The sequence below is a fragment of the Portunus trituberculatus genome, chromosome 5, assembly GCF_017591435.1.
Source record: "Portunus trituberculatus isolate SZX2019 chromosome 5, ASM1759143v1, whole genome shotgun sequence".
NCBI lineage: Eukaryota > Metazoa > Arthropoda > Malacostraca > Decapoda > Portunidae > Portunus > Portunus trituberculatus.
In genome coordinates, this window is record NC_059259.1 from 935,515 (window position 1) to 956,898 (window position 21,384).

At 40.0% G+C, this 21,384-nt stretch overlaps 1 protein-coding gene and 1 long non-coding RNA gene across 5 annotated transcripts in view; both read right to left on the reverse strand.

The window, feature by feature from the left end:
- Positions 1 to 782: 782 nt before the first annotated feature.
- Positions 783 to 21,384, reverse strand: part of LOC123514473 — a 30,829-nt gene continuing 10,227 nt past the window's right edge. Inside the window, exons 2-6 of one of the 2 annotated variants that reach the window (XR_006677614.1) lie at positions 14,437 to 14,549; positions 8,349 to 8,444; positions 7,049 to 7,350; positions 6,212 to 6,515; positions 783 to 971 (exon numbers count right to left, since the gene is read on the reverse strand). This is a non-coding gene — a long non-coding RNA (uncharacterized LOC123514473). Of the gene's footprint in view, positions 972 to 1,622; positions 1,736 to 6,211; positions 6,516 to 7,048; positions 7,351 to 8,348; positions 8,445 to 14,436; positions 14,550 to 21,384 lie in introns of those variants that run through there. The other variant, XR_006677615.1, reaches the window with a different exon arrangement.
- On the reverse strand, positions 17,658 to 20,284 carry LOC123514446. 3 transcript variants are annotated; one of them, XR_006677612.1, is made up of 3 exons: positions 20,045 to 20,217; positions 18,745 to 19,046; positions 17,658 to 18,216 (listed from the first exon to the last, which is right to left on the reverse strand). XR_006677612.1 is itself a non-coding variant. In XM_045272365.1 (3 exons), exons 2-3 carry the CDS (start codon positions 18,994 to 18,996, stop codon positions 18,074 to 18,076), a joined length of 327 nt encoding a protein of 108 aa, XP_045128300.1. In that variant the 5' UTR covers positions 18,997 to 19,046; positions 20,045 to 20,284; the 3' UTR covers positions 17,658 to 18,073. The 3 variants fall into 3 exon arrangements, 1 of the variants encoding a protein (XP_045128300.1); XR_006677613.1 differs by having other exon boundaries at positions 17,658 to 18,079; positions 20,045 to 20,213; XM_045272365.1 differs by having other exon boundaries at positions 17,658 to 18,148; positions 20,045 to 20,284.

The following is a 21,384-nucleotide window of genomic DNA, read 5'->3' on the forward strand; positions in this document are numbered from 1 at the left end:
TTTGCATAACGCACGACATGCAAGCTGCCCTTGATGCTGGTCATGAATCTAGAGTAATTTCACTGATTTTAGTTCTGCATTTGATCGTGTTAATCATAGAGCCCTTTTATCGAAAGTTAGATCTATTGGTATTGGTGGCGTCCATCAAGTTCTGTCAGAGTTCCTAACGAGTCGAAGGCAGCGTGTGACTGTTGATGGCTGCCTTAGTTCTTTTAGTCCAGTTGTATCCGTGTTCCGCAGAAGTGTTCTGGGACCTCTTCTTTTATTATTTATACATCTGAAATGTGGTGGGATTGAATCTAATATGGTTGCTTATGCTGATGACACCACTATATATGCGACAATTCCTTCCCACAGGATAGGCAGAGAGTCGCTAATGTACTCACTCAAGATGTTTCCTCCTCCTCTCTTTCTCCTCGTATTCCCTTCAGAGAAAAAAACAAACATTAAACTTTCTCCTCGTATTCCCTTCTGAGAAAAAAACAAACATTAAAAACAAATACATTTTGAAAAACCGTACAAATTCTTTCACAAACAGTACCTCTCTCTCTCTCTCTATACCCACAGCCCTACAGTATATCCACCCACAGTATCTCGACAAACCACAGCCTCTCCCCCAATCTCTCTCTCCTCTCTACAGACCCTCAGTATGTTGACAAACCCCAGTCACTCCCCACAGCCCCTCCCCCCCATCTCTCTCTCCTTGATGTCTAGAAGCAACAATCTGACGAGTTCCTGAGAGAAAGTTGTGGAGCTTTCATTGTGTTCCAGGGAGAGTTGGTTGGTGAGTGGTGACCGGAGGAATAGATGGAAAGGTGGTGGTTGTTATTCTATTCCTGTGGAGAGAGAGAGAGATTGAGATTCTACCTTTTTATCTCTGCTCCTCATTTCTTCTCTTTTTTTCCTTATCTTACTGTATCATCATCTTCCTCCTACTCCTCCCTTTCTCTTCCTCCCTATCTCCACACAATCTGAAATATATAAAACTGAGTTAACATGAGAGAGAGAGCACTTTTTCGATATGTGCTTATTAGTTTTATTTATTGTTTTTCCAGAAGTGAAGAGGAGGAAGAAGCACAGATAAGATGAAGGAAGAGGATGATAGGAGAGGAAAAAGTGCAAGAGATACAAAGGAAGGAAAAGAGAACCCAGCAAAATTCTCTCTCTCCATAATGAGTATTATTGTAATAAATATAATAATAATAAAATACAATGCAAATACGTACCTTTTTATCTTTCCTACAACTGAATATATGGAGAAGGAGGAATACATAGGAAAGGAAAGACGAGTGACAGGAGGCATTGCGACCTAGGACGAGATCACTCATTTACTATACTACATCTACAGAAGCTATGTACTCAGATGAAGCTCCTCCCCACCCACCACTCCCTCCGGCATCACCCAGCAAGAAATAAAACTAAAAATGCGCCCCAATTGATGAGAAAAGGACAATCGGGGAAATTTATATAGGAAAGATGGGAAAAAAGGAGTACTAATGTCACTACTGCTATGGCTAAGAAAAAGATATTTAGTGTAACTACTACTATCGCAAAAAAAATTAATAAATTTTCTCTATAAGGAGGAGGAGGAAAAAGAAGGGAGAGAGAGAGAGAGATTCTACCTTTTCTTTTTTTCTCTGCTCCTTCTCATTTCTTCTCTTCCTTTTTATCTTCCTTTCCTTATCTTTCTTCTTCTTTTTCCTCCTCCTCCTCTTCCTCCATATCTCGACACAATCTGAAACAAATAAAATTGAACCCCATATTTGATATTGTGAATATCTCCATACGAACAGGATTAGTCCCGAAAGAGTGGAAAAGAGCTGACATTGTGCCTATATATAAGAATGGTAGTAGAATGGAACCGCTAAATTATAGACCGGTATCATTGACTAGTATATTGTGCAAGGTATGTGAAGAAGTAATTAAAGCTAAGTGGAGTGAGTATCTAGAAAGTGAAAACATTCTGAGTGAAAGGCAGTTTGGTTTCAGAAAATGAAGATCATGTGTATCCAATTTATCATGTTTTTATTCAAGAGTGACTGACATACTGCAACATAGAGAGGGATGGGTGGATGCTATCTACCTGGACTTGAGAAAGGCCTTTGATTAAAGTACCACACAATAGACTGATGTGGAAACTAAAGATGACTGGAGGAGTAAATGATAAACTAGCAAAATGGATGGAAAATTACTTAATGGGAAGAGAAATGAGAACAGTGGTGAGAGGAAGGAAGTCCGAGTGGAAGAAGGTAACCAGTGGAGTTCCACAAGGGTCAGTGCTGGTCCCATCATGTTTTTGATTTATGTTAATGATATGCCAGTAGGAATTGACAGTTACATGAACATGTTTGGGACGATACTAAAATTATGAGGAGAGTAAAGAATGTGGAAGATTGTAACAAGTTACAGGAAGATCTTGATAAAATATATGAGTGGAGTAAGGAGTGGCAGATGGAATTTAATATAGACAAGACCCATGTTATGAAAATGGGAAGAAGTAGATACAGACCAAACAGGGATTACAGGCTGGGTGATGAGAAAATTAAAGAGACCAATGAGGAGAAAGACTTAGGAGTAACTGCAAAACACTTTGTCACCGGAGAAACACATTAACAAGATTTTTGGAAAACATACAACATGCTTCAAAATATTGGCCTTGCATTCCACTACCTAGATGAAGGAATGATGAAGAAGATATTATGTACCTTAATAAGACCCCAGTTAGAATATGCAGCATGTGTCTGGTCACCGCATATGAAGAAAAATGTGAAGAAGGTAGAAAGGGTACAGAGGCTGGCAACAAGGATGGTACCAGGACTCAGGAGTTAGACTATGAGGAAAGACTGAGGAAGCTGGGGCTGACCACATTAGAAGAGAGAAGAACAAGAGGAGACATGATAACTATGTATAAATTGGTGAACAAGATTGACATACTGGACAGAGAGTTGATAAAGGTGACCACAAGTAATCATCTCCGAGGACATGGAAAAAGCTAATAAAGGACATCTGTCTAAATGACGTGAGAAAATACAGTTTCCGCATCGTAGCATTGATAAGTGGAATAAACTGAGCAGTCATGTCGTTGACGCGTGTGTGTCAATCAGATGAAAGAGAGATATGACAGGAATGGACAAGGAGACAGGACACAGAGAGCTTAGCTCAGGCCCTGTAATACACAAATAGGTAAATACAATAAGTAAATACACACACATATGTATATTAAGCCACATTGTAACAAAACAAATTCATGGACCAATCAAGAATATAAAGACATGATAGATGACACAATAAGGAGTCTAATGAGAATCGTTAAAGAAAGGAGAAAAGTGATATATTAGTAGGAGATTTCAACTGTAAAGAAGTGGACTGGGAAAATTATGAAAGTGGTATGGGGAAGAAGCCTGGGAGAAAGATTCTTGAACCTAATGATAGACAATATGATGGACCCGAGAGTAAAGGAATGCACAAGATTCAGAGGAAACGACGAGCAGGCGAGATTGGACCTAGTTTTACAAGGGTATACAAATGAATGATGATATAAGATATAAGTGCCCATTGGGAAAGAGTGACCATGCAATATTAGAAATAGATATAGAAGAGGAAAGGAAGATAGAGACGATTCATACAAAGGAGACCGATTAAATTACAGAAAGGCTGATATTGAGAATCTCAAGAACTATTTTAAAACGTAGACTGGGAGGAGATGGAAAACTCAGAGACAATGCAAGACAAATATAACTTATTTTTGGAAATATACAAAACAGGAGTCAGGAATATGTCCCAAAATATAGACCAAAAGAAGAAGGAAAGAAAGATTGGTTTAATGCAAGGTGTGCTAGGCAAAGGAGAAAAGAGATGGAGCATGGAAAAGGTGGAGGAGAAATAGAATCCAACAAATAAGGAAAACTTCAAGCAGCGAGAAATGAATATGTTAAGGTGAGGAAGGAAGAGGAAAAGAACTTGAAAAGATATTGTCGAAAAATGTAAGGAGCAACCAAAATTGTTCTATAGATTCATAAATGGAAAAATTAGGCAAAAAGAAACAATAGAAAGGTTAAAAGGAGAGAACGGGATGGTGGAAGACCCAAAAGTATGGCAGAACTATTAAATAAAAATTCCAGGAGGTCTTTACTAAAGAATCCAAATTTGAGAGGCCACAGGGTAATAGAGAGACAATCTATATGAAAGAGATTAAAGTAACCAAGCTTGAAATAAAAGAGTTAATGAAGGAACTGGATGAAGAGAAGGCAATGGGACCGGATGAAGTCTCAGGCAGAATACTGAAAGAATGTAGGGAAGAACTAGCAAGTCCTATATACAACATCATAAAATGCTCAATAGAAAATGGAACAGTACCAGTAGAATGGAAAAGAGCTGAGGTGGTTCCCATATATAAGAGCGGAAGGAAGAAGAACCTTTAAATTACAGACCGGTATCACTAACTAGTGTAATATGCAAGATGTGTGAAAGAATAATAAAGAAACAATGGATCGAGTTCCTTGAAGACAACAAATTAATATCAAATAGCCAATTTGGTTTTAGAAAAGGACGGTCTTGTGTAACTAATTTATTGAGTTTCTATTCTAGAATAGTTGATAGAGTACAAGAGAGAGAGGATGGGTTGACTGCATTTATTTGGATTTAAAAAAGGCGTTTGACAAAGTGCCACATGCAAGATTACTGTGGAAGTTAGAGGAGAAGGGTGGCTTAAAAGGAAGCACATTGAGATGGATAGAAAATTATTTGAGGGGGAGAGAAATAAGGACGGTAGTTAAAGATATGAAGTCCAAGTGGAGAGCAGTAGAAAGCGGAGTGCCACAGGGGTCAGTATTGGCACCAATACTTTTCCTCATTTATATTAACGACATGCCAGAAGGAGTGAACAGCTACATAAATTTGTTTGCGGATGATACGAAACTGTGCAGAGTTATAAAGCAAAAGGAGGATTGTGAAATACTGCAAGAAGACCTAAATAAGATCTGGGAATGGAGTAAGAAGTGGAAATGGAATTCAATGTGAACAAAAGCCATGTCATGGAAATGGGAAAGAGTGAAAGACGACCTGTGGGAATCTATAAGATGGGAGATGGAGTAGAACTGGAGAAAGTCAAAAAGGAAAAGGACTTAGGAGTGACGATGGAAGAAAACAATCAACCAGTAAGCCATATTGATAGAATTTTTAGAGAAACATATAATTTGCTAAGGAATATTGGAGTAGCATTTCACTACATGGACAAAGAAATGATGAAGAAATTGATAAGTACTATAATAAGACCCAGATTGGAATATGCAGGAGTAGTGTGGACCCCTCATAAAAAGAAACACATAAGGAAATTGGAGAGGCTACAAAAAATGGCTACAAGAATGGTTCCAGAACTTGAAGGGATGACATATGAGGAGAGACTAAAGGCTATGGATCTACCAACCTTGGAACAAAGAAGGAGAGAGGAGACCTGATACAAGTCTATAAATTGATCAACGGAATGGACCAAGTGGATAATGAGAAACTGATCCTGAGAGAAGAATATGACATCCGAAGCACAAGATCGCATAGTAAAAAGCTGAGAAAGGGAAGATGTCTGAGAGATATTAAAAAATATAGTTTCCCACAGAGATGTATTGAGACGTGGAACAGTTTAGATGAAGAAGTAGTGTCTGCAACGAGTGTGCACACTTTTAAAGTAAGATTGGATAAATGTAGATATAGAGACGGGGCCACATGAGCATAAAGCCCAGGCCCTGTAAAACTACAACTAGGTAAATACACACACACACACACACACACACACACACACACACACACACACACACACACACACACACACACACACAGGTACTGCTCTCTCAAACTTGCCACACAACAAAACACACACACTCACTCACAGCAACATAAAGAGTATCAGCATGCCACACAATACTCACTCACAGTAAGCCACACAACACATGGCTGCATCAACATTGTATTCTTCCTCTCATGAAGGCAGTCAAGTATGGAACTAACACCATCTATCTATCTGTCTATCTATCTACTTGGTGTCTTAATACAAGCAACACTCACAAAAGTTACTCAGCATCTAACACATCAATCAAGTGAGTAAGAAATCATCCAGCTGTCAACATCACACCTTTCCTCTCACCACACCAATCACTAACTAAGCTCCTCTCTGCCTGTCAATCTCTCTGAAGCCTCCACCAAACCACTCACTACTCACATCCCAACACTCATCCTGCAGGTGGGAGTCAGCCTGGGGGAGGAGAGTTGCAGCAGCATTCAGCCTCACCAAGGTGTGGGCAGTGCAGGAACAGCAGGACACTGGCGGTACACACATTCAAGGCATGGTGGCAATGGTGGTGCCTTTCCCTCCTCCTTGCACTAAGTCTGGGGAACAGCAAGTGATGTTAGGTGAGGTCTGATTCTGTGGTGTCCCTTTCCTTCCCTGCAGTCAGTCTGAGAACAGCAAGTGATGTTAGGTGAGGTCTGATTCTGTGGTTTCCCTTTCCTTCCTTGCACTAAGTCTGGGGAACAGTAAAGTGATGTTAGGTGAGGTCTGACTGTATGGTTTCTTTCTCTTCCTTGCACTGTCTGACATAAAAGTTAGAAGGTTATGTTAGACTTGCAGGAACTTCAAATAATTATTACAGTTAAGGATAAAACCAGTGATATCTATGCATTGTGAAACTGCATCCACACCATTTGTCATTCCTCTCATATCACTGGTAAATAAAAGTTTCATACTAAAACTACACGCACAGAAATACAGTGAACTAGTTAATGCACCAAAACCATCACCATTCTACCATCAATTCACTAAAAACTTGCAATAAAAAACTGCAAGTCCAAATATACAAAGAAATACTAAAAGCAGCAGCAGCTCACCTTGCAACACCTGCACACATGGCTTGACAAGTTGACAGGAAAAATAAATAAATAAAAGCAAAATTATAAGATACAATAATATACAATGAAAGAAAAGAAGCAACAATACACAACCACCTAATGACACAACAGCAGCACATCCACACTCCACCTTTCACCGGGAGAGCCACACCTGTAGCAGTGGTGTGAGCAGTGCTGACATTTGCTGCACAGCAGGAGACCCACACTGACGAGGCCAGTGGAGCGTGCCGAGGAGGCCAGACCAGACACTGCTGCACCGAGGCACCAGGAGCAGTGTGTTGCAGTGAAAAGGACTGCCAGGAAGGTCACCAACACAAAGAGCCCGTCTGAGTAATTTAGGTGATGAGAAGAAAGCATTGACCGGCAGGCTTGGACCAGAAGAGAGGTGAGTGATATGCCTCATCCTTCACCAAGTCCTCCCTTGCTGCTCACTTTGTGTTAGACAATCCCAGTCTGCAAAAAAGGGATGAAGTTGATGAGCAAGGCAGAGAGGAGCAGGATGCTGTAGCAGGAAAGAAATGGGAAGGAGGTGGTTCTATAAAGTTGATGAGCAAGGCAGAGAGGAGCAGGACGCTGTAGCAGGAAAGAAACGAGAAGGTGGTGGTTCTCTAACAGTGGTTGATGAAAGGAACAGACTGAGTAATGATGAAGGTGTATGCTGAGTCAATAGGGAGCTTTATCAGATGAGACAAATTGGTGGCTGGGGCTGATAGGTGGAATGAGGTAGTTTGCAGCTTCCTTCAATTTCTTATACTGTTAAGTAGAGCAAAGGGGACACCAATGATGGCAGCCACACAATGCACAGCAGAAAGGAAAGAGGGAAAAAGGCCAGGGTGTTCTGGTGAAAGTAACCACGCTGGGCCAAATGCATGAAGTGGTGAGTGTCTCAGTGTCTTAGTGCACAAAGCCACCAAGCACTCACCTCACCTCACCACCTGGTCTGCCCGTCACCACCACACAACAGAGGGACTTGATAAACCTTCACAGCAACTCTTTCCTCTCTTAACTATAAGTTGTTTTCTCCTTACACTATTCATTTAGTCATTTCAGCCTCCAGCCCCACCAAATAAACCTAACCTAAGCTAACCCTGTCTCTGGAGTGTTGTGTTGATGCTCAACATTATCAACAAGAGTCAACAACAGCTGGCCATGTGGGGAAGAAAAAATAAATAAACAAATAAAAAAAACAAATAAAATAAAAAAACTAAATGTGAGGTATGTCCATTTGAGTAAAGAGTGGCAGCACAACAAGTGGCCTCGTGGTGTCATGAGTCACTGCCAAGGACTTACAGGAACCACCAACTCACCAGGGATTTCAATGACGTGTCAACACAATGGATAATACAAAAAAATGTCTAACAAATGATCCCTTTAAAACAGCCTTGTGTAAACTGAGTGCAGGCCAAGCTGAGACCAACACTACCTGCAGCGGGGCACACTTCCTGACTCACCCATCACACAGCAGCTGGGCAGGCTCCTCAGGCCACAGGAAGCCTCACTCAGTCTGCCTGGTGCCTGCCACTCTGTCACCATTAAGGCCACACCAGCTTAGGGAGGAATGAACTGTGCCATGGCTTACTTGTCTCATAATAACAATAATGGTAATAGTTATAATAATAATAATAATAATAATAATAATAATAATAATAATAATAATAATAATGGTAATGATGATTATAAAATATATGTTGTAATAATGAAGGAGTCAAACACAATAAACAAATCCATAATAGTAACACATGGATGAAAAGACAAATGAACTTAGAGGAAAGGGAAAAGGAGAAAGTGCTAAGAAGTGAAGATACGGAAAAAAAAAAAAAAAAAAAATGAGAAAAGGACAGAGATAGAGAAGAAGAATTTTTACTGGAGGGATCTGGATATGAGACTATGGAAGTGGTACCTTGGATATGAGACTAAGGAAGTGGTACCTAAGGAAAACAGAGGAGGTCGTGGAGGAGGCAATAAATTAAGGGGACCATCCGGTGGCCATGGTATCAAAAAATCTGAAAAAGATTGAAAATCCCCAAAACACCATCAGAGCATCCCCAAACATATGGCAACATAGTGATGGAGTATTTTGGGGAAATACGCTAAAATACATGGGGTATTTAAACTTTAAAGGGCCCCTGCCATGCCCACCACAGTCCGGGGCTTCCCCCCTCCCCACTCTCTGTACCACAAATGATGATAATAAGCACGGAAAAAGCCATGGAAAGTGGTTTCTTTGGTAAGGAAAGGTGGGCGCTGGCAACTCAGTACTATGGCGTACACAGGAACACACCCTCTCCTCTTTCATTTCAGTGTCCATGTGACTGCGATGGGAGGAGGATGTATTGAGTATCTCGCCTGTTATTTCACACCTTGCAAGCCACAATCCAGCCTATTTTACTTGCCTTCTTTGCCTTACATTATCTAAACAAACGGTGCAAGTGGAAATTACAAGTTGTAACGACCATGAATGGATGGGAGATGCCCTCGCCTTCGAGCGACTAATAATTACAATCATTGTAGGGGGGACCAGGTGCCATATGAGTCGTACAGAATATTCTAAACATGCCTAAAAAGGATACAAGATGCACATGGTGGTGTATGAGTACCAAATATCCAACCCAAATAAATGTACAGGGTCATACAGGACCAAAATGACATTTCTAGGGTTTTTTGGCTTTTTCTGTTTCCACTTTTTATCATTCAAATAGAATCTTCTCCCACATTTCTCAATGGATTTTCAATTTTGAGGTATCATTTTGAAGCTCAATGAAGCTGCTACATTTCCACCTCATAGAATTTGGAATTTTTTATTTTTAAGTGCCGCAATATAATTTTGTATAAAAAAATTGAAAAAAATAAAAATTCATAATGGCCATCAAAATAAAAAAATAAAATAAAAATTCTATGAGGTGAAAAGTTTTGGTATACGACATACTTCATATCCGTACTGGCAAAATTGAAATATGTCCTCTAGTGACAAAGTTTATAGGAAAAATACATTTTTTTAAAATTGATATTTTATTTTTCATTCGCTTGTAACTACTAAACTAACATTGTGTAATAAACATCTATCAGAAAAAAAAAAAAAAAAAAAATTACCACGTTTTATTTTTTTATTTTTTAAAAACCTCACCGGATGGTTCCCTTAAAAGTGACTTATGCTAACATAGATGGTTTGTTAAGAAGCATATCGGAAGTTCGGGATTATTTGAAGAAGAAAAAGCCGGATGTAATGTGCATCATTGAAACAAAACTGAAAAAAAACATCCATGTCAACTTTAAAGAGGAAGGATATAATACCTGGAGGAGGGACAGGAAGGATATAGGGGGAGGACGAGTGCTAATGATGGTTCATGATAACAATATGTATGGAGGATGTGCAATATGGTGAGGACAAGGTGGAAGTAATGGGAGTAACAATCAGAACAGAAGATTGGAAAAGAAAAATCATAGTTACATATGTTCCACCGAAGACTAATACATGGGGATCAGAAGAGCATAAAGATATCCAAAGAGAGGCAATAAAGTGTCTGGATAACATAAGAGATAGAAGAATACTCTTAGTTGGAGACTTTAACTGTAAATAAATAAACTGGGGAGAGATGGAAGTAATGGACAATGCTGGACAGTGGAGTGAGAAAGTGTTACAGTTGACTATGGTTAATACAATGGACCAGTGGGTGGAGGAGTCAACAAGGTACAGGGGGGAAGAAGAACCATCGTTGCTTGACCTAGTCTTCACAAAAAAACCTAACTGAGTCCCCTCCAATCATACAATACCTCAGTCCAATGGGGAAAAGTGATCATGTGACATTAGAGATGCAAATGCAGGAGGAAGACGAGATAAGTTACAGAGAGGACTATAAAGGAGAGAATAAATTATGCAAGAGCGGATTTTGAAAAACTAAGGAGTTATTTTGCTGATATTCATTGGAGTAATATTATGTGCAGGAAGACTGTACAAAAGAAATATGATATATTCTTACAAAAATACTTTGAAGGAGTAAAAAGTTTGTTCCTGTTTATAGAGTTCAGAAAAAAAAATATATGCCTGGTACAATGCTAGATCCATACAAGCAAAAAAGGCAAAAGATAAAGCGTGGAAGAAACTCTTAAAGGAGGGAAATGACTATAACAGCCAGCTATACAAAGATACTAGAAATTAATATATTAGAGTAAGGAGAGAGGAAGAAAGAAACTTTGAGAAAGATGTAATGGATAAAAGCAAGGATGAATCCAAACTTTTCTACAAAGTTTATAAACGGCAAAACAAAGAATAAGGAAACAGTTAAAAAAATAATTAAAGAAGGGAAGACATACCAAACAGAGAAAGAAATGTGTGAAATAATGAATGAAAGCTTCAAAACGGTATTCACTAAAGATGATGATTTCACAGAACCTAATAGGACATTGGATTGCCAATGATTACAGGAGATTGCAGTGCACAAAGAGGATATTGGAAGATTACTTGACAGGTTGGAAGTCAGAAAAGCAATGGGGCCAGATGGTGTATCAGGCTGAGTGTTAAAAGAATGTAAAGAGCAAATACTGGATCCAATGGCACCAATCGCGATCTGTGTAGTTTTCATTGTTCGCCAGCTGGTTTAATTCACAAGTTGGTCCTGCCTATCGCGCCGAACTGTCGCCCTTGTGGAAGCCCTATTAAAAAAATATATATAATGATATTCATGCCTACATACCTCACAATATAATTGTTTGGTTATTTATTTATGTATCTGATTGAAAATGACATAAAAATATGCAAATATATGTTCCTAATGGTGCAAAGTATGGATGTACCAGTGTCCCATCAAAATATATTTTGCAAGTCTAATAGTACATATATACCTTATCACAAAATTATCAGAGTTTCTGCATAGGATAATGCTCCACTCAAAAAAGCGTAGAGCAAATATCACTGAGTAGCATTTATAAAAAAAAAAAAAAATTTCGGAGTCTGTGCCGAAATAACCTGGCCAACATTACCGAAACCGAATTTTCCTAACTGAGTCACAACAAGCCTTTTGATCTCAGAAAGTTTCTCAGAGTTGGCACTGTTCATTTTCTAAGTTCATCCTCACTAATATCCATAGTGTTATCCATAGTGAAGTCGTTGTGTAGCGAGTGTGGCGATGGTTCTTAACACGCTACATTTGTTTACGTTTCGATAGAACAATCTCGGTACATGTTAGACAATATAATCTATACTGTTAATTTCCTAAGACTATTAATTGTTGTGATTTTCTGTATGAATATAAATCATATTAATTTTAATGGAAAGAAAAAGGCATTAAAACTACGCTTTACCTATTAATGATCTTTTCTATTTTTTGTCCCAGAAATGGAGATCGTAAAGAAAAGCGCTCTACATATATATAAATATTTCCACTTTTTTAGCTTATATGCCACGAGTACATTCTTAGAAAGATTATAACTATTTTATTAAACCATTTAATATTAACAAAACGTGCAGAAAAGTACGTTCCAGTTGACCAACTTGCTGTGAAATAATTAATCCATCTGGCGGTTGAAGGCACCTACATAGAAGATCGCGATCGGTCCCATTAGGGAAATAATTAATAAAAGTTCAATAAATGAAGAGAAAGTTCCACTGGAGTGGAAGAGAGCCAATGTAATACAGATATTTAAAGGAGGAAAGGCATCTGAATCACTAAACTACAGACCAGTGTCGCTTACAAGTGTCGTAGGGAAGTTATGTGAAATAATTATAAAAAAAAAAAATGGGTTAAATTTCTAGAAGAGGAGCAAGTCATATCGAACAGACAATTTGGGTTCAGGACAGGGCGGTCATGTGTATCAAACTTGTTAAGCTTCTACTCCAGGGATATTGCAGGACTTGAAAGTAGAGATGGATGGGTAGACACAGTATACCTGGACATTAAAAAGGCTTTTGATAAAGTCCCGCACAGGAGACTTCTTTGGAAACTAGAGTACATAGGAGGACTGTGTGCAACCTTGCTCAAATGGACAAGAGATTATTTAAAGGATAGAGAAATGAGAACTGTGATTAGAAATACATACTCATCTTGGAGTAAAGTAACTAGTGGAGTGCCACAAGGGTCAGTGTTAGCCTCCATTATGTAAACAACATTCACATTGGGATAAACAGTTATATAAATTTGTTCGCTGATGATGCAAAGTTGCTAAGAGTTATCAAAACCAGAGAGGACTGTCAGCTGTTGCAGGAAGATTTAAACAAGATCTATGAATGGAGCAAGAAGTGGAAATTGGAGTTTAATGCCAAGAAATGCCACATAATGGAACTAGAAAGAGTAAGAGAAGACCAGTATGGAACTATTTGATGGGAGAGGAGCAAATAATGAAGACTAAAGAGGAAAATGATCTTGGAGCTATCATACAAAAAAATCTGAGCCCTGATAAACCCATAAGCAAGATATTTGGACTATCATATAAGATGTTGACTAATATAAGAGTGGCATTTTATTACATGGATAAAGATATGATGAAAAAAATAATCACAAGCATGATACACCCAAGGCTGGAATATGCAGCAGTGGTATGGTCTCCGAGTTCTAAAAAAGACATAAGAAAACTGGAAAGGATACAGAAGATTGCTACAAAGATGGTGCCGGAATTAAAGGACCTCACATATGAAGAACGACTTGACTGAAGGAAATGGGACTGCCAACCTTACAGGATAGAAGAGAACGGGGACCTGATAAAAATGTATACGATAGTATATGATATTGAAAAAATTAGACAAAGAAGACCTGATGCTGTTGATGGAAGACGATGGAAGGACAAGAGGACATGAAAGGAAGATCAGGATGAGGCAGTGTGTGAGGGATATTGGAAAATACAGTTTTCCACACAGAATGGTGGAAAAATGGAATGCATTGGATAATGGGATTGTTGCAGCACCTAGTGTGCATAACTTTAAAGAAAAACTAGATAAATGGAGATATGGAGACAAGACACTATGAGCCCTGCTCGAACCCTGTACAATACAACTAGGTAAATACACACACACACACACACACACACACACACACACACACACACACACACACACACACACACACACACACACACATAGTGTAGTGGTTAGCACACTTGACTCACAATCGAGAGGGCCGGGTTCGAGTCCCAGCACGGCGAGGCAAATGGGCAAGCCTCTTAATGTGTGGCCCCTGTTCACCTAGTAGTAAATAGGTACGGGATGTAACTCAAAGGGTTGTGGCCTTACTTTCCTGGTGTGTGGAGTGTGTTGTGGTCTCAGTCTTACCCGAAGATCAGTCTATGAGCTCTGAGCTCGCTCCATAATGGGGAAGACTGGCTGGGTGACCAGCAGGCAACCGAGGTGAATTATACACACACACATCATATGGCCTCAGTACTACCCAAAGATCGGTCTATGAGCTCTGCGCTCGCTCCGTAATGGGGAAGACTGGCTGGGTGACCAGCAGATGACCAAGGTGAATTACACACACGCACACACACACCAACAAACAAAAACTAACAAAAGATATTTGTTTAAACGATGAGAAGAAATACAGTTTCCCTTACCGTAGTGGAACACACTGAATATTGATGTTGTAGATGCGGTGTGTATCAACCAGATGAAAGAGATATGACAAGTGTGGACCAGGAGGCAGGAGACAGAGAGCTTAGCTCGGGTCCTGTAAGACACAAATAGGTAAATAGAGTAAAAGAAAGCAAACACATGTGTTATAATGCTATATGTACAAGAGCTAAAAAGTCTTTTTTCTTATGCAAGAGGGTAAGCTGCCAAGGGCAACAAAATATTAGAAAAAAAGGTCCACTGGAATTGCAGCTTTCCTAAAAGATTTCAAAGAATTACCCAAAAGCCAGGGACAAATGTCTTGACACCTCTCTTTTAAAAGAAGTTAAGTCGTAGGAAGATGGAAATACAGATGCAGGAAGGGAGTTCCAGAGTTTATCAGTGATAGATATGAATGATTGAGAGTAATGGTTAACTCTTGTATTAGAGGGTTAGACAGAATAAGGATGAGAGGAAGAAGAAAGCATTTTGCAGTGAGGCTGCAGGAGGAGGGGAGGCATGCAGTTAGCAAGATCAATAGAACAGTTAGCATGAAAATAGCAATAAAAGATAGAAAGGGATGCAACATTTCGGTGGTGAGACAGTCAGTCAGAGGAGGGTATGCAACATGGAAAAAATTAAGGAAGCAAAGGAATGAAGCCAACAGGAAGCAGTATAAAGAGGCACGGAGTGAATACATTAGGACAAGAAGAAAAGAGGAGAGATACTTTGAAAAGGATGTCGTGAATAACTGTGAAAAGGAACCCAAGCTTTTTTATAAGTATACAAATGGAAAAATGACAAACAGAAAGACCATCACTAAGTCGGGTTCGCGGGTAGGTGGGGGCCCATCATCCACCACCTAGTGTTTGTTGCTTCACTCAGGTAACAAACATGATGTGTACCTTAAATAGTTTATAGTATATCTGTAAGCTATTTTCACGCTGGGTGGTAACCTTACAACCAACCCCACCCTGTGGGTGGTTGGCCTCTCCCAGGGTGTGAGGTCATAAAACTTTGCCCGAGCTATTCTCTACATTCCTCCTTCTTTTCTCTATTTTCTATTTCATAGGAGTGGGTTTGCAGAGATTCCACAGTCGTGCATCCGACCTTCAGTCTCTGTGCCACTTCTCCTCCCTCTGGTTGATGCGACCCAGAACTTTTTTTTTTTTTTTTTTCTTCTTTCCTTTCTTTCTCGCAATCCCACGTTGTGTAGGCAGGACAAAGGGATGAATGGTGGCAGCGATTTTTTCCTTCTTTTCTTTTGCCACTGCTACTGTCAGGTCCCCCATGTAATTGGCGACCTGGGGTATACCATAATAATTGCCTTGCCTGGTGTTGCGGCTCCTCCAGGTGGACCTTTTATTCCGCTGTGTTTTCTTTTTATGGAGTTTCATTTTTATTTAATTTTCCTCATTACCCTTAGTGGTGATGTTCACCCTAATCCCGGTCCTCGTAATAACTGTTGTAAGGCCTTATACATTAATATTCGGGGCCTAAAGGCCAACTTGCAAGACGTTGCAGTTGCGTCCTCAAATATGATATAATTTTTGTTCAGAGACTCTTGTTTCGAGCTTCAGGCATGTTTCTGAGATTCTGATTCCTAATTTCAAGAGGCCTCTTCTTCTGAGGCGTGATTCTATCCCTAGAGCTCGGGGGATGTGTATATACTTACGTCCAGCATGCAGCGCTTCACGCATTACCAAATTTGAGTGTGGCTGTCATGAAATGATGCTGGTTAAAATTTGCAGTCGTTTTAATAACTACTATATCTTCTCTGTATATAGAAATCCCGATCTTGATGATTCTATTTATGACTGTTTGCTAAATTCTATGGCATCTATTCAAGAATCAGACCCTAAAGCTTCCTTTGTTTTTGTTGGTGATGTTAATGCACATCATCAGGATTGGTTGAACTCCGTTTCTCAAACAAATCAACATGGTCGGGCTGCTCTAGATTTTAGTAACCTCACCGGTTGTGAGCAGATCGTTCATAGCCCAACTCACGTCTCGGGTAATTGCCTTGATCTTCTTTTACAGACGCCCCTCTGCAGTAACTTTGCAGGTCGTCCCTCCCCTTGGTAGCACAGACCACTCTGGCTTGTCTTTCAATATTCAAACTTCATTTCCTATTCCGGACGAGCCAATATCGCGGAAAGTATTTCTAAAGTCACGAGCCAATTGGACTGGTGTCATTGCCGATTTTAACAACATTGTATGGCGGGAAATTTTACATTCTGATAGTCCAATTGATTCCCTTAACAGTGTTTTACTTAACATTAGTGAAAGAAGAATTCCTTCTAAAATAATTCGAAGTCGTCGCAAGGACAGTGCCTGGTTTAATGATGACTGCAGGCGTGCTCAGCGTGGAAAACAGGTTGCTTATTGTGAATGGTCCCGACTGCGTTCACCTGAATCATGGGAAAATTACGTTCGTCTGCGTTTATTTGCCCAACGTACATATTCTAGCGCACAGGATGAGTACAATGAACACCTTAAAATGTTCTGATTGGCACCTCCCAACCACACTCATGGTGGTCAGCTTTAAAGCAATCACTCTTTGGTGTGGACTCAAGTTTACCTCCTCTGTCATGTACTGACGGTTCAATCTGCCATAATTCTAAGGACAAAGCCAATCTTTTAGCTTCCGTTTTAACTCGAAACAAAGTGATGAAGAGTTTGATCTGCCGTCTTGTCCCCAGGACATTAAATTACACTCCATTGCCTTTAAGTCCTCCGAAATCTTAAGATATCTTAATGAGTTAGACTCATTCGGGGGTTGTGATCCTTTGGGTTTTCTGCCTCTTTTTTACAAAAAGATTGCTTCTCCTCTCGCTCCAAAATTGGCAGTTATTTTTAGAGCTCTTTTCGTAAGGGTTCTTTTCCGGTATGCTGGCGTACTGCAAATGTTACCCCTATTCCAAAGGGATCTTCATCCTCCATTCACCCCGGTGACTATAGACCCATTTCCATAACCCCGGTGTTATCTAAGATTTTTGAGCGCCTGCTGGCCAAGCGTCTCAATCGTTTTTTAGATATTAATAATTTGTTGCCATCTAGTCAGTTTGGTTTTAGAAAAGGTCTCAGTACTTCTGATGCTCTCGTTTGCATAACGCACGACATGCAAGCTGCCCTTGATGCTGGTCATGAATCTAGAGTAATTTCACTTGATTTTAGTTCTGCATTTGATCGTGTTAAGCCACACAACACATGGCTGCATCAACATTGTATTCTTCCTCTCATGAAGGCAGTCAAGTATGGAACTAACACCATCTATCTATCTGTCTATCTATCTACTTGGTGTCTTAATACAAGCAACACTCACAAAAGTTACTCAGCATCTAACACATCAATCAAGTGAGTAAGAAATCATCCAGCTGTCAACATCACACCTTTCCTCTCACCACACCAATCACTAACTAAGCTCCTCTCTCTGCCTGTCAATCTCTCTGAAGCCTCCACCAAACCACTCACTACTCACATCCCAACACTCATCCTGCAGGTGGGAGTCAGCCTGGGGGAGGAGAGTTGCAGCAGCATTCAGCCTCACCAAGGTGTGGGCAGTGCAGGAACAGCAGGACACTGGCGGTACACACATTCAAGGCATGGTGGCAATGGTGGTGCCTTTCCCTCCTCCTTGCACTAAGTCTGGGGAACAGCAAGTGATGTTAGGTGAGGTCTGATTCTGTGGTGTCCCTTTCCTTCCCTGCAGTCAGTCTGAGAACAGCAAGTGATGTTAGGTGAGGTCTGATTCTGTGGTTTCCCTTTCCTTCCTTGCACTAAGTCTGGGGAACAGTAAAGTGATGTTAGGTGAGGTCTGACTGTATGGTTTCTTTCTCTTCCTTGCACTGTCTGACATAAAAGTTAGAAGGTTATGTTAGACTTGCAGGAACTTCAAATAATTATTACAGTTAAGGATAAAACCAGTGATATCTATGCATTGTGAAACTGCATCCACACCATTTGTCATTCCTCTCATATCACTGGTAAATAAAAGTTTCATACTAAAACTACACGCACAGAAATACAGTGAACTAGTTAATGCACCAAAACCATCACCATTCTACCATCAATTCACTAAAACTTGCAATAAAAACTGCAAGTCCAAATATACAAAGAAATACTAAAAGCAGCAGCAGCTCACCTTGCAACACCTGCACACATGGCTTGACAAGTTGACAGGAAAAATAAATAAATAAAAGCAAAATTATAAGATACAATAATATACAATGAAAGAAAAGAAGCAACAATACACAACCACCTAATGACACAACAGCACATCCACACTCCACCTTTCACCGGGAGAGCCACACCTGTAGCAGTGGTGTGAGCAGTGCTGACATTTGCTGCACAGCAGGAGACCCACACTGACGAGGCCAGTGGAGCGTGCCGAGGAGGCCAGACCAGACACTGCTGCACCGAGGCACCAGGAGCAGTGTGTTGCAGTGAAAAGGACTGCCAGGAAGGTCACCAACACAAAGAGCCCGTCTGAGTAATTTAGGTGATGAGAAGAAAGCATTGACCGGCAGGCTTGGACCAGAAGAGAGGTGAGTGATATGCCTCATCCTTCACCAAGTCCTCCCTTGCTGCTCACTTTGTGTTAGACAATCCCAGTCTGCAAAAAAGGGATGAAGTTGATGAGCAAGGCAGAGAGGAGCAGGATGCTGTAGCAGGAAAGAAATGGGAAGGAGGTGGTTCTATAAAGTTGATGAGCAAGGCAGAGAGGAGCAGGACGCTGTAGCAGGAAAGAAACGAGAAGGTGGTGGTTCTCTAACAGTGGTTGATGAAAGGAACAGACTGAGTAATGATGAAGGTGTATGCTGAGTCAATAGGGAGCTTTATCAGATGAGACAAATTGGTGGCTGGGGCTGATAGGTGGAATGAGGTAGTTTGCAGCTTCCTTCAATTTCTTATACTGTTAAGTAGAGCAAAGGGGACACCAATGATGGCAGCCACACAATGCACAGCAGAAAGGAAAGAGGGAAAAAGGCCAGGGTGTTCTGGTGAAAGTAACCACGCTGGGCCAAATGCATGAAGTGGTGAGTGTCTCAGTGTCTTAGTGCACAAAGCCACCAAGCACTCACCTCACCTCACCACCTGGTCTGCCCGTCACCACCACACAACAGAGGGACTTGATAAACCTTCACAGCAACTCTTTCCTCTCTTAACTATAAGTTGTTTTCTCCTTACACTATTCATTTAGTCATTTCAGCCTCCAGCCCCACCAAATAAACCTAACCTAAGCTAACCCTGTCTCTGGAGTGTTGTGTTGATGCTCAACATTATCAACAAGAGTCAACAACAGCTGGCCATGTGGGGAAGAAAAAATAAATAAACAAATAAAAAAAACAAATAAAATAAAAAAACTAAATGTGAGGTATGTCCATTTGAGTAAAGAGTGGCAGCACAACAAGTGGCCTCGTGGTGTCATGAGTCACTGCCAAGGACTTACAGGAACCACCAACTCACCAGGGATTTCAATGACGTGTCAACACAATGGATAATACAAAAAAATGTCTAACAAATGATCCCTTTAAAACAGCCTTGTGTAAACTGAGTGCAGGCCAAGCTGAGACCAACACTACCTGCAGCGGGGCACACTTCCTGACTCACCCATCACACAGCAGCTGGGCAGGCTCCTCAGGCCACAGGAAGCCTCACTCAGTCTGCCTGGTGCCTGCCACTCTGTCACCATTAAGGCCACACCAGCTTAGGGAGGGAATGAACTGTGCCATGGCTTACTTGTCTCATAATAACAATAATGGTAATAGTTAGCAATAATAATAATAATAATAATAATAATAATAATAATAATAATGGTAATGATGATTATAAAATATATGTTGTAATAATGAAGGAGTCAAACACAATAAACAAATCCATAATAGTAACACATGGATGAAAAGACAAATGAACTTAGAGGAAAGGGAAAAGGAGAAAGTGCTAAGAAGTGAAGATACGGAAAAAAAAAAAAAAAAAAAAATGAGAAAAGGACAGAGATAGAGAAGAAGAATTTTTACTGGAGGGATCTGGATATGAGACTATGGAAGTGGTACCTTGGATATGAGACTAAGGAAGTGGTACCTAAGGAAAACAGAGGAGGTCGTGGAGGAGGCAATAAATTAAGGGGACCATCCGGTGGCCATGGTATCAAAAAATCTGAAAAAGATTGAAAATCCCCAAAACACCATCAGAGCATCCCCAAACATATGGCAACATAGTGATGGAGTAAAATTTAAAACATATGGGTATAACTTTAAAATACACAGTTATCTCTGTACAAAATGATGATAATAAGAAAAAGCACGGAAAGTGGTTTCTTTGGTAAGGAAAGGTGAGAACTCAGCCACAGGAAATCATTTTCATTTCAGCATCCATGTGACTGTGATGGAGGGAGGATCTATTGAGTATCTTGCCCGTTGTTTCACACTTGCAAGCCATAATCCAGCCTATTTTACCTGCCTTTTTGTCTTACAATGTCTAAACAAACGGTGCAAGTGGAAATTACAAGTTGTAATGACCATGCATGGATGGGAGACACCCTCGCCTTGGTGACTAATAACTACAATCATTATAGGGGCCAGGTCATATGAGTCGTACAGAATATTCTAAACATCCCTAAAAGGATAGATATAATGCACATGGTGGTGTATGAACACCAAATATCCAACCCAAATAAATGTACAGGGTCACAGAAGAAGAAAATGACATCTGTTTTTTTTTTTTTTTTTTTTTTTTTTTGCCTTTTTTCCCAGTTTCCACTTCTTATCATTCAAATCGAATCTTCTCCAACATTTCTCAACAGATTTTCAATTTTGAGGTGTCATTTTGAAGCTCAATGAAGTTGCTACATTTTCACCTCATAGAATTTGGCATTCTTTTTTAAGTGCCGCAATATAATTCTATATAAAAAAAAAAATTGAAAAAAAATCATAATGGCCATCAAAATAAAA